The 12,124-nt window shown below is 31.6% G+C and overlaps 7 protein-coding genes across 7 annotated transcripts; 4 read left to right on the forward strand and 3 right to left on the reverse strand.

The window, feature by feature from the left end:
* Positions 1–148: 148 nt before the first annotated feature.
* Positions 149–706, forward strand: ELE39_001425 (nucleotide kinase related to CMP and AMP kinases; the record flags this gene model as incomplete). The annotated part of the gene is made up of 1 exon (XM_067344464.1): positions 149–706. One exon carries the CDS (start codon positions 149–151, stop codon positions 704–706), a length of 558 nt encoding a protein of 185 aa, XP_067201402.1.
* A 380-nt stretch (positions 707–1,086) lies between these two features.
* On the forward strand, positions 1,087–2,211 carry ELE39_001426 (uncharacterized protein; the record flags this gene model as incomplete). Its single annotated transcript, XM_067344465.1, has 1 exon — positions 1,087–2,211. The coding sequence occupies one exon, from the start codon at positions 1,087–1,089 to the stop codon at positions 2,209–2,211; it is 1,125 nt and encodes a 374-aa protein (XP_067201403.1).
* A 98-nt stretch (positions 2,212–2,309) lies between these two features.
* On the reverse strand, positions 2,310–2,813 carry ELE39_001427 (uncharacterized protein; the record flags this gene model as incomplete). The annotated part of the gene is made up of 1 exon (XM_067344466.1): positions 2,310–2,813. One exon carries the CDS (start codon positions 2,811–2,813, stop codon positions 2,310–2,312), a length of 504 nt encoding a protein of 167 aa, XP_067201404.1.
* Positions 2,814–3,377: 564 nt separating this feature from the next.
* Positions 3,378–3,737, forward strand: ELE39_001428 (SOH1 family; the record flags this gene model as incomplete). Its single annotated transcript, XM_067344467.1, has 1 exon — positions 3,378–3,737. One exon carries the CDS (start codon positions 3,378–3,380, stop codon positions 3,735–3,737), a length of 360 nt encoding a protein of 119 aa, XP_067201405.1.
* A 463-nt stretch (positions 3,738–4,200) lies between these two features.
* ELE39_001429 (centrosomal) lies at positions 4,201–6,228 on the reverse strand (the record flags this gene model as incomplete). The annotated part of the gene is made up of 1 exon (XM_067344468.1): positions 4,201–6,228. The coding sequence occupies one exon, from the start codon at positions 6,226–6,228 to the stop codon at positions 4,201–4,203; it is 2,028 nt and encodes a 675-aa protein (XP_067201406.1).
* Positions 6,229–6,776: 548 nt separating this feature from the next.
* Positions 6,777–8,306, reverse strand: ELE39_001431 (phenylalanyl-trna synthetase; the record flags this gene model as incomplete). The annotated part of the gene is made up of 1 exon (XM_067344470.1): positions 6,777–8,306. One exon carries the CDS (start codon positions 8,304–8,306, stop codon positions 6,777–6,779), a length of 1,530 nt encoding a protein of 509 aa, XP_067201408.1.
* Positions 8,307–8,867: 561 nt separating this feature from the next.
* Positions 8,868–11,771, forward strand: ELE39_001432 (protease m1 zinc metalloprotease; the record flags this gene model as incomplete). The annotated part of the gene is made up of 1 exon (XM_067344471.1): positions 8,868–11,771. The coding sequence occupies one exon, from the start codon at positions 8,868–8,870 to the stop codon at positions 11,769–11,771; it is 2,904 nt and encodes a 967-aa protein (XP_067201409.1).
* Between the last annotated feature and the right edge of the window lie 353 nt (positions 11,772–12,124).

The following is a 12,124-nucleotide window of genomic DNA, read 5'->3' on the forward strand; positions in this document are numbered from 1 at the left end:
CTATAGTTTCTAAGTGAACAGCAATGATTTATTATCCAAAAATTAGTTTTTGAGTAATTGTCAAAGAAAAACTGTTCTAGCGGCACTACTTGCGCGTTATTCTGCAATTAGGTAGAATAGCAATTTCATTATTGAATTCTTGAAAAATATGCAAAGACCAAAAATAATGCTAGGTAAGGGTAAAAAGCCTAACATATTAATTATTGGCACTCCAGGTACAGGAAAAACTTCTTTAAGTAAAAAATTGGCAGAAAAACTGGAGGGATACAAAAGAATTGAGCTATCAAAGGCTATTAAAAAGCATACACTTTATAAAAAATGGGATGATAAAATGGGAGCAAGCATTTTTGACGAGAGTTTAGTTAGAAGATACCTAAAAAATAAATTGGATAAATATAATTCAAAAAATGTTGGCATAATACTTGATTTCCATTCAGTAAATTTTCTTAAGAAAAAATGGTTTGACATTGTTTTCTGCTTAAATTCAGAAACACATATTTTATTTGATAGGCTTGAAAAAAGAGGTTACAGCCAAGACAAAATTAAAGAGAATGTCGAATGTGAAATTTTTAAGGTTATTAGATATGATGCTGCAGAAATATTTGATGACGAACAAATAGTTGATTTACAAAGTAATAATACTCATGAACAGAGGTCAAATATTAAGCTCATATTAAATAAAATATCTAGTATTCAAAATACTTAAAACAATATTTGCTTGAACCCTTTATTATTTATTAATCTTTTATTTATATATATATGTTTACCCGCCTAATTTGACATGTAATTATTTGTAGTTATTGTGGACAATTTATAAAGGTGCATCCACGTCTTCAATAGGTTTAGATCTGATTAAATTTGAATTGTTTTGATATACAATCAGTGGAGGTAGGTGGTTCATGGTAGTAAGTGAGCATAGAAATTGATTTGTATATTATAAAATTATGAACTGAAGTATTACTTCTATGACGCTAATAAAAAGCAAGAGTTCTAGTTAAAGTTACTTAATAAGAAAAGAAGGTAAAAGTAAGCTGATTGAGGTAGGGACAATAGTAGTAAAGCAATCAAGATTGAACAACAATAAACATGAGTGTTGAGAGTTTTGTACCCGAAGTAATTTTTTTGGATAACGTAGAATCAAATATTAAGCTTCTCACAGAAAATGAAAATTCAAATAATCAAATTGAGTATAATTTAAAAGAGAATTTTCCAATTTTGAATTCCCAATTTAAACATTCATTAGACAACTCATTATTTGATATGAAAACAAAAAAAAAAAATGTCGATTTAAATTCCATTCAAGAACCATCGAAAGTTGATAATTTTTATAAAGGTCAATCTCTGCAGGGTATTGAGCAGAAAATTTGTGAAAACATCCAGATTCCTGCTTGTGATGAAGCTCAGAATTATACAGGCTATAGTAATTTCAAATTAGAATGGGATAATGAAAATAAAGCGTTATTTGTAGTAATCCCTTCAGTTGATAGTTTGGACCATTGGATGATGCTATTTTTACAACCTTTAGGTATTACTTGTGATTCACTGAATTTAGAAAATTGTTGTTTAAAAAGAAATTGTAACTTTAGAATACGGCTTGATGATGAAAGACTATTACTTTATCCAGATTTGTTAAAAGATATTTCTGATTTTATAAGTATTCAGTATTTAAATTGGCAATATTATTGGGAAAACGTAATCATGAGAGACTTTGAAACGATCAATTCCAAACAAGAAGAGTATAGCAGAGATAATTTGGTAAATGGTGATCACATTGGTCCAATATGTTATAATTATTGGAAACTCCCTGATATAAATGTATTTGTAAATAACGATTCTTACCTAAATAATGAAATTAACTTTAAAGAGAGTGAAAATACCACTAAATTTCATGGGAAAGAAAATTTTTCTCAAAATGACAATATTTTTGATAGGAGCATTCAAAAATCAATTACTAAGTACAATACGGACATTTACGGAAAGTGTATATTAGTTCCAGAGTTGTGTCCAAAAGGTGACGATCCTTTGGTTCAAAATAATACACTGTCTTGCCTTACTACTAATATTTCCGATCTTAATGTGCTAACTACAGATTCTGGAGTACTTCAAGTATTGACATCTGAGAATTCTAATCATGAGGATAACTATTTTGCATTAAACTCCAGCAATTCAATGGGAGCAAATGACAAGGAGTATTTTCCTATAGAAGCTTAGCAAATTAAAAACAAACAAATTTGTCATTTTTCAAATATTATATAAAACTATATTAGTTGAAAAATAGATTACAGCTATCGACTTAATATTAAGTAATGCTAATCTTGATCTTCACTGTATTCTATATTCTTTGGAATTTCTCCAGTTAATATATATCTCCTATTTTGTGCGCTTTTGTGATAAATTGGAGCAAATTCTTCAGGTCTCTTCTCATTATCAAAATAATAAATCCCATTTTCTTCTTTTGTAAAATCTTCTTCTTTAGGAACTGAATATCGACAACAAATTAAACTTAGAATTACACAAATTAATAAAATAATTGCGAGGATTATGAGAATGACTTGACTTATTTGAGATGAAAACGGTTGCTCGTAGTTAATATTCCATTTATAATCGGAAAAGTTTATTTCTTCATCAACTCTTTTTCCAGGAGAATTGAATATTTCATGGTTTTCATTTACAATGTCCCACGCATTCTTTTTTGATCTGGCAAATGAATAAGCGTGGCTTGATAGTAAATTTGAACGCAGCTCATATCCAAAATTTAAGTTAAAAGCTATAATAAAAATGAATAGCACTATTATTTTGACAAAGCTACGCATATTGATATCGACCCTTTAAATTGTTTATTTTCAATTGAAGGTTACCAATGTAGAGTTATAAACACAACTTTAAGTATAATTAGATTAAATTGAACTTAAAGTAATATAAAGTTATATATGGTTATTAAATTCAACAATTAATTTTTTGGTAAAAAATAGATTTCTGATTAATAAACAACCTGCAATTTTTAGATCATTTTCAAGAAATTATTAGTCAAAATTCAGTAATATTATGCAAAATAGGTGCCTTATCTCAAATACTTATCAGATCCTAATCCAATCTATCTTTACATTATTTTTATATGGCTTCTCTCACTTGTATTTCATTCGTGTGAAAATGTATTATTTTGCGCACTAATAGTTATTGGCGGGAAGTATTGGCTGCTAAAGGTTTCTTTTTTTTTTTTTTTTTTAAAGGGATTAGACTTAAAAAAGCATGCAAGCCAGAAAATTAGGTACCCATTTATTGCTCTAGGAGATTTATTTTATGAGATATTTGCTTAATTTAAGCTCATTTCCGTATTAAATCACATACAGTGGTTTTACAATCTTAATCTCAGTAAAATGTTAAACTATGAGGAAGACGAGTTATCAATAGAGGATGAAAACCCTATTTCTAGATTTTCTTTGGAATTGGAATTCGTACAATGCCTTTCAAATCCAGACTATCTTCAATGGTTATCAAAAGAGGGATATTTTGAGGACGAATCATTCATAAATTACTTAAAATATTTATTGTATTGGTGTGAATTCCCATATATAAAATACATATCTTACCCCCATTGTATTAAAATATTGAGATTACTTCAGATCGAAGATTTCAGAAAAAACTTGTCCAAGGAAGAGGTTATTCAAATTATTCGCGAACAACAAACATTTCAATGGATTTACTCTGACATGAAAAAAGAACATATAAAGTTGTGATAAAGTAATTTTAAGAGACATTTATGTATGTTTTGTGAGCCTAGATGGTTAATTAATTTCAACAATCTAAAATAATTCTGAGGAATTTTTTATATTGAGATTCCGATATTACTGAATAAGTTTTTTTTTTTGGTATTAGTAATCAAAATTTTTCACAATTTTAGTATTAATATCATTTTCATTTTACTCTACTGAGGAAGTAATTATGTTTTTTAAGACGTTTTGGCCTGAATTGAAAGCAATGATTGATAAACAGAAAATTACATTTCTTATATTTGGGAAAACGCCACGATTAAAAGAACATTTAAACAGACATTCAAAAATATGTAATTCTTATTTACAGATGATAGAAAAGTTAATTATTATTTAAATAAACACTAGAAAAATATTGATACCTAATGTATGGATCTGTTTCTTTTTAAGAATTTAAGCGTTATTGGAAGCTATTAAGTAGTCTTATTCACTATTTAACTTCTGCACTTTCCTCTACTTCGGAATTTAGGAAGTTGAAAAATAAATCAGCAAATCCCATTCCTTGATTAATATCATGCATATCATTTTCTCTGATATTGCTACCACTATTCTTATTATCAGAAACAAAAAGATTGGACCTTTCCTCCTCTGGTAGACCAATGGCATCGCACAATAAGTTGAATAAGTCATTCCTATATTTAATTCTCGATCCATCTTCATTATGTTTCTGAATTATCTGGATAATAAATCTTTTATCAATCATAAATTCTTTTTGCTCCTCTTTATTATCCTGTAGTTGCTTCATCATTTGTTCATTAGAGTTTAGAAGGTTTTTATTATTTTCCTTTAATTCGCCTATATGTCTTTCAAGCAAGTTTCGTTCTTCGTCTAATTTTGCAATGTTCTCCTTCAAGGAAGTAATTTCATCTTTGCATGAGTCCAAAACACTTAACCTAGACTGCAATTTTCTCTCTTGAGAACGGGCTCTTTCGAGTTCAATTTCATACCTCGAATTAATCTGTTCCTCTTCAGCTTGGTATCCCTCAATAATACTTGTTAAATTATTAATATGTTCGTGTAGCTTATCAACCTCTACTTTTGAATCGCTTCTTTCTTGAATCATCTGATTGATTTTCTCTATCAAATTGTTCCTTTCTAGTTCAAGATCTTGCAGCCTTTTGCGATCTACCTGATCTTTTTCTTTGGCATCATCTTCCATTTTATTAAGAAGCTTTTCATTCTTTTCTCTAAGAAAATTTATCTCATTTTCCAATAATGAAATTTTTTTGCCAAGTCCATGATTTTCATTCTCGATGTTTTGATTAATTGCTGAATACTCTGCACATTTCTGAAAAAGCTCGTCAATCTTATTTTCTTGTTCAGCAATTAACGAAGCTCTTTTTTTGAACTCCTGCAAAATTGAACAAATACAATGCCCGATCAAAACTGTAAATCCCAAGGAAAATGATTTAGATTTATCCAAAACTGTGTTTTTTAAGTATGATTCAAAGCGAGGTGGAGCCAACTTAATTAACAACTCTTTATCTGAAATAAGAGAATCTCTAATATCACTCCAGTCTGAATAATATCCTTGAATAACTTTCAAAAGATAATCAATATCACCGATCTCCATGTGAAATATTTCAGAAAGCTTTTTTGAATATTTACTAGGTAAATCCAACATTCTCAGATCTCCGTCATCTGAGGCGTAACTTACTGTTTTTACTTCTTCTTCTTCTTCTTCTTCTTCAAGCCTAGTCTCACAGCCTTCAAGTCTATCAGTCATATTAGATTCCTCATCATCTTCTGTGACTACAATCGATTCACCTTGACTATTATTTGAAGAGTTATTCGCTTCTATCAACTCACCATTATCATTACCATGATCATCATCTTCTTCTTCCAAATAATCACTTCGCTGATCTTTTTCATGTAATTTGTTAGTTCTGGTATATACTTTGGAGTTTTTTTCCTCAGGTTCACTTGAATCAACTTTATTAAGATCTTGTTCTAACTCTTCATTATTTTGGTTTTTCTGAGCAATTTGATTAGCTTTTAAATCAGATTTTCCCTTTAAGGTGCTTTCTGTATCTAAACCCCAGTCAAATTCCTCATCAGTTATCGAATTGTTTTCTCCCGAGCTTTCTGAATCTTGGAGCATAATTATATTTTGCCTAGAGTACTGATTACATTCTAAAGGCAGATTATTCTTCAAATCAATTCTCGTAGAATTATTTAAAGAGCTTGACAAACTTAGGCTATTAGTTCTTTTACCTGAACTAATAAAGTCTCTGTTATCGTTATTATAATGTAGATTATTCCTCAATTCGAAATTAGCCTTTTGAATACTTGGCTCAAAATGTTCATTTACAACATGATCATTTCTCTCCCTAGGATAAGCAATATATTCAGGGCGTCTGTTTCTTCTGTTTCTTTCATGATTATCATCATCTTCTTCTAGCAAGGCATCATTAAGTTCTTGAACTGCACCTTTCAAAGCTCCCCAAGCTGCCCTCATACTGATAAATCGATTTATATAGTATATTTATTGATATATACCAATTAAGAATGCAACTGAATCGCAGTAAATTTGTGTAGAGACCAAAATAATATATTGTATATTTTCGTAAATCTTATTCGGAAATTTTAGTATGGAGCACTTCTAATATAGAAAGCCATTTAATAAGTCCGCCAATTATTTATGAACACGCAATAATAAAAATAGAATTCTATTAGGCTGAGATTGCAATCAAATTACTCAACTAAAAAAGGCAGTTTCAAGTTCTAATGAATTTTAACTAAGAATTTCCTAGTAAAACAAAAACTTGATTTAAAAAACCAGGGGCTTAGATTGTACCACAAAAAGTGCGTGTATCGGGAGTCGAACCCGAGCCATCAGTTCGGAAAACTGAGATGCTAGCCGTTACACCATACACGCCCACGTCTGGAACGGTGCTTTTGGTGATCATAATCTAAATAACACAAATATTAAATTCGAAAAGCCAAGATTTAACAATATAGGAACAAAAAAAAAACAAGACAGTTTAATAGAGCAATATTAATGACTTATGAAAATATTTTTGCTTTGAAGCTAAATAGATCACGTATATTTGGGATATTATAACTAATCATTGTTGGCCTTTCGAGAGAAAGACCCCATGCAATAACAACAATATCTGAGGGAAATCCAAGTGGTCTGAGCATTTCCGGCCTAAACAAACCGGAATTACCGACTTCAATCCACTTTTTCAAGGTTGTATGATACCCAAAGATTTCCATAGAAGGCTCCGTATAAGGGTTAAATGCAGGTTTAAATTTAAGATCGGATATACCAATTTTTTCATAGAAAGTCTTCAAAGTTCCAATAAGATCTGCAAGTGTAAGGTTCTTGTCTATAATTAATCCCTCAACCTGATGGAACTCAGCAAGATGAGTAGCATCAATAGACTCATTTCTGAAAACACGGTCAATTGAAAAGTAAGCTTTTCTCTGGAAATGATCAAAAGATAGTCCGTTCTCGTTATATAGATACATTTGAGCTAGTTTGTATAGCATTCTTACGGATACTGCTGTAGTGTGAGTTCTGAGAAGATTTTTGGAAGCTTCTTCAATACTCCAGTTGTAAGATAAACCTATTGATCCGTAACCGCCGATTTCGTGTACTTTTTTGACTTTATCAATGTGGTCATTTGACAACTCCATTTCATTTCTGAAAGTGCTTGGAGTTTCTAAAAAGAAGGTGTCATGTGAATCTCTTGCCGGATGCTTTTGAGGCTGAAAAAGAGCATCAAAGTTCCAGAACGAACTTTCAACCCAACGATTAGTGGGCATCTCTTCAAACCCCATTTGCGTTAAAATCCTTTTAAACTTTCTTGATGTACGAGTGAGAGGGTGAACATTTCCTCTTGGCAATCTTTTTCCTTTGGCATTGAAATTATATGGTTTAAACTCGTTGTTTTCCCAGTTTGAGTTCATAATCATTTCCTGTGTCAAATCTGTAATCAAAGGTTTGAGCTTCACAGTAAAGTTCTCCCCCCGGTTAATCATGAAGAAAGACATCTTCTGTGAAACTACAAGCTTTCTCTTCTTTAATTCAGTTAATATTTGCAAATCTTGCTTAGATAATTGACTTTCTTTAATACCACTAACTCCTACAATAGAAAGATTTTTTCTCAATTCATCAGTACTTATTAAGTCAACGTCAGTATCAGTAGGAATCTCTATTAATCCCAATTCTTTATTTAATTTGATCAGTTTTTTCTGAAGGCATTTTGAAAACCCTATTTTAAATGTGGAACCCCCAAGCAAGTTCATTGCCTCGTCTTGTTTAATTTTATGATCTGACTTCTCAAGTATAACTTTGACGAGTCTAAATTCTGGTGACCCATTCAACAAATAGTCCTTACCCTCATCTGTTAGAGATAATACGTTGTCCGAAATAAATTTGGTTTCAATAATGTTACGAGATTCCAAACTTTTAATTATTCCTATTACTCTTTCATGCTCGCATTTAAATTCCTCCGAAAGACTAATGCTGCTTAGAGAACAATTGAGCAATTCAAGCTTTTCTAATATTGTTTCAGGCTCCAGTTCCATGATTTTATCATACAATTGATGCTCTAGTAAAAATAAGTTTTTTCAAAATTTTGACATTAAGTTGAATAATTATTAGGCGGCTTCCAATATTTTTAATTGTCTCTTAAAATTAAGAGAAAATGTGATAGATAATGAAAATCGAAAAACTATCAAGATCATTTATCCAAATAAATGATTTATTACAAATTTGAAATCTAGGAGCGCAGAATTAACTAATAATTTTGTTGAAAAAACAACTTGGAACAAAATCAAAGCGTATACTTTCTCACCTAATACTTTTAAAACTCGATGAATCAAACTTTCATACCCTATTGCTATTTTTCTATCAAATTTTTGTTTTTCATTGTTTTTTTAGCTAATAAATAAAACTAAGTAGGGGGTTGGCGCCGCATATGAGCGCTTGCAAACTAGTTGTTAATGATATTTAAACGCCGAGTAAATTAGCTTTTGTGGTCCTATTAGATTGAGGTAGCTAGAAGCTTTCTATTAAAAAGAGATTTAAGAGCAAAATCATTATTATATATGAGAACTTTTTTTATGAAGGTAGGAAACTAACCCCTAATGAATGACACAGAGGAAGATTGGCAAGATCCACTTTTGGATGTGAGTATTCCATATAATTCACTTGCACCCTATGCACTAACTTGCTATCAGCTTGATGAAGATCTTCAGGATTTAATATCGTTTTTTTCAACATTGAGTAAGGAAGATCTAGCTCATCATATAAACGAAACATCCTTTGAATCCAGCTTACGTTTGTTGAAAGATGTTTTGCTTGTTCAACCAAACAAATTTGTCAATTCTAATGGGAGGGCATTTGCATATGAGTTACCTGAAATTACGGAAGGTCTTCAGAGAGAATTCAGTTCTGCAGATGTTGATACGCTTGCAAAGCTCCAAAAGAATGAGACAACTGGCACTGATGTTTCAATATTGGATTCTCCTAATGGCATTATTAAAGTGATAAATGAAAGCACAGTTAGAACAGATATAGCGGGCGGTGATAAAGCTACAAACAATCCTCAACTTCTTGAGGGATCTATTCAAGTTTCTAATCCTGCATACGGAATGGCGAGTAGTAGTGAGGAGAACCAATTCGTGGATCAATCCAAAATGTTAATGACATTTTTCAAGGAGTTGGAGGCTGCAAAACTTTTTGAAAATTTGGAATCTTTTTCAGGAATATTGGCAGCACACTCTATTCATTTGAGGATTCTTCAAGATGTTGTTAGTGACATCTTCAGAGTAGAGGAGCTTAGATTAAGGCTTTGTTCACAACTTGCGGCCTTGTTGAACCCCATTATTCTATCAAGATTGGAGTCTTACAAAAATTCACTGTTCTTCACGGCATTCACAATTCCTTCAGCTGATATTTCATCCCTTGATTTAAGAGAAAGTCATTGCTCATTACCTAATCCAATTATTTATAGGTGGCCTTCTAACTCTGTTTGCATTGAAGATTATAAACTTTATATGTCAAGACTTCCCCTTTTATGTTTTTCTGAAACATTTAAATTGGGTTCATGTATTAGTCAATCGTTAAAAGCTAATGATAGCTATAAAAAAACAATAGAATCCAATGGAGAGCAGACTATAGATTTCTCTGATATCTATCCGGATGAATGCTCTATTAGAATAAAATCTCTCGACTCGATTTATAACCAGGGAAATGGCTCTCAGATGGATCATCCCCTGTTTCACGTAGATTATGGTTCTAACAGTAACTTGGGTGTTAACAATAATTTTGTTCATCATCCTTTGTGTACTGATATTGCTCAAGATTCGAAGGATATTGAAAGAGACGTTATATATGTTAACGGCAAGGAATATAGCGGAGCTAATGGTGGCTATGAGAGAATTGTTTATATTGTAGCAAACCTGATTGAAAACTATTGGTTGAAATCTTCCAGTGGATTTGAAGACTCTAATTCAAATGCTGATAATAAAGAAACGACTGCACAAAACAGCTGCAAGACTATAGAGCTTTGTAACGGATCGATGTTTAACTTTGTTAATAATGATTTAAACGAAAGTTACGATGAAAGAAACACTGAATCCGTTATTATCGCAACTATACTACTTCATATCTTGAGTAGAACATTCTCTGGTGGTGCGTGTTTTGACAAAGTCTCTCTTGTATACAATAAACCAGACTTTATTGTGATTTCTCCAAATAGTAAGCGAGCAAAGCCATTGGAGATGCTTATACTCCCAAATGTTGCTTTAATGCTTTCGACATTGAGGTTTAGACTGTATGAAGTCATGGAAAATTTGACTGTGAATACTCAGCCTTGCTTTCTGGTTGACGCACATGTGGTATCTAGGCTTGTTCCTGACTCTAGACTGATTGAGTCGCTTCCATGCTATTCCTTTCACATTCTATCAAGAACTCCAGTAAGCAAGATCCCGCTATCTATTTATCAACACCTCATTAGGTGTGCAAATTTGTTTCTTGCTAAGAACATTCTCTTTACAAGAGTCAAGATCACAAAGAAAGTAGAAGCAGATGCGCAGGTGGAGCCTCAGGTACAGACAGAAAGTGAAAAATTGCAACTAAATGTTGATCAATTATCTGAAATTCACGAAGATCCCTGCGGAAAATGTAGCACGGTCCAAAATGAGTCTAAAGAGAGTGATCAAAATGCTACAGAGGCTTTTGTTTGCAATAGTAAGTGCTTAGATACGGATAAGATCATTGAAGTTACTGGAGACGACTTAACAATAATAACCCCGGGTGAAGCAGCTTTATTTAGAATGTTCGCAAATATTCAGGATAAGGAAGCTATGCGTAATAGCAGCATAGAAAACATCAATTTAAGTAACTCCGAAGTGTCTACGAACAAGGAGGTTGTAGAAGATAGAGATCACTGTGATTGTGATTTTAATGAGTCTATTAAAGAAGAACTAAGGGACAGCGATACTTGTGTTCCTAACTCAGAATCAAAATCTCAACTTGTGACTGGAGAGCAAAATATTTCAATAATGGTTGAGTCTGATAAATTTGTTCAGATTCATGACTCAGCCAGCTCTCAGTTTGAAGAACAAGAAGGGAGTTCTCATTCAAATCACAACATCTATAGAATTCGACAAGAAAGTAATTCAGAAGCTCAAACTTCAATTAATGCCAAGAATTCTTCATACTCAGAGTATATCTCTACAGAAAGCAAAGAGAATAGTGAACAAAGCTGTATCAGTTTTGTTCTGGAGTCTAGTGACTTGCAATCTGGTAAACACATTCCCAAGTTATGCTTTTGCCATAATATTGAGATCCCAGATTCATGTTCTTTGGCATCAAACATTTATATTGCATCATCCGAGAATTCGTCTAATCTCGCAAACGACCTATGTAATTTACCAGCTGATTCAATTGGAGCTATTGACCAAGAAAATCAACAACTTGCTCTTTTCTTGCAATCAAAAAGAGTTATTTCTCAATTTGGAATATTTAATATTATTAATACTTAACAAGTCAGCCAATGCCTTTTTTACTTATTACTTTTTCGTTAATGTGTTGTTCATTCAATCCAACTTATGATTGTTTGTGTAAAAGTATTACCGTGATTTTTTTTTGAATTTCAGAATCACTGATAATCAACTTTAATGCACTAGTTAATAAAATAGAAAAAATACACTTAATATTCTATAATTTTCTTTTTATCCTGTAGAAAATTTCATTTCTAAAACTTAAAAACCTATCAACTAAGAATATATTTAACTTGTCTTCATGAGCATGGCAACTTATGTTAATTCCAAAACCATTGTTTCTACAATTTTTAGTTAAGTCAGACTCTAAACCCATATATTTCTAAAACTCGTTT

This window comes from Cryptosporidium sp. chipmunk genotype I (assembly GCF_004936735.1).
Source record: "Cryptosporidium sp. chipmunk genotype I strain 37763 chromosome Unknown contig_18, whole genome shotgun sequence".
Lineage (NCBI taxonomy): Eukaryota > Apicomplexa > Conoidasida > Eucoccidiorida > Cryptosporidiidae > Cryptosporidium > Cryptosporidium sp. chipmunk genotype I.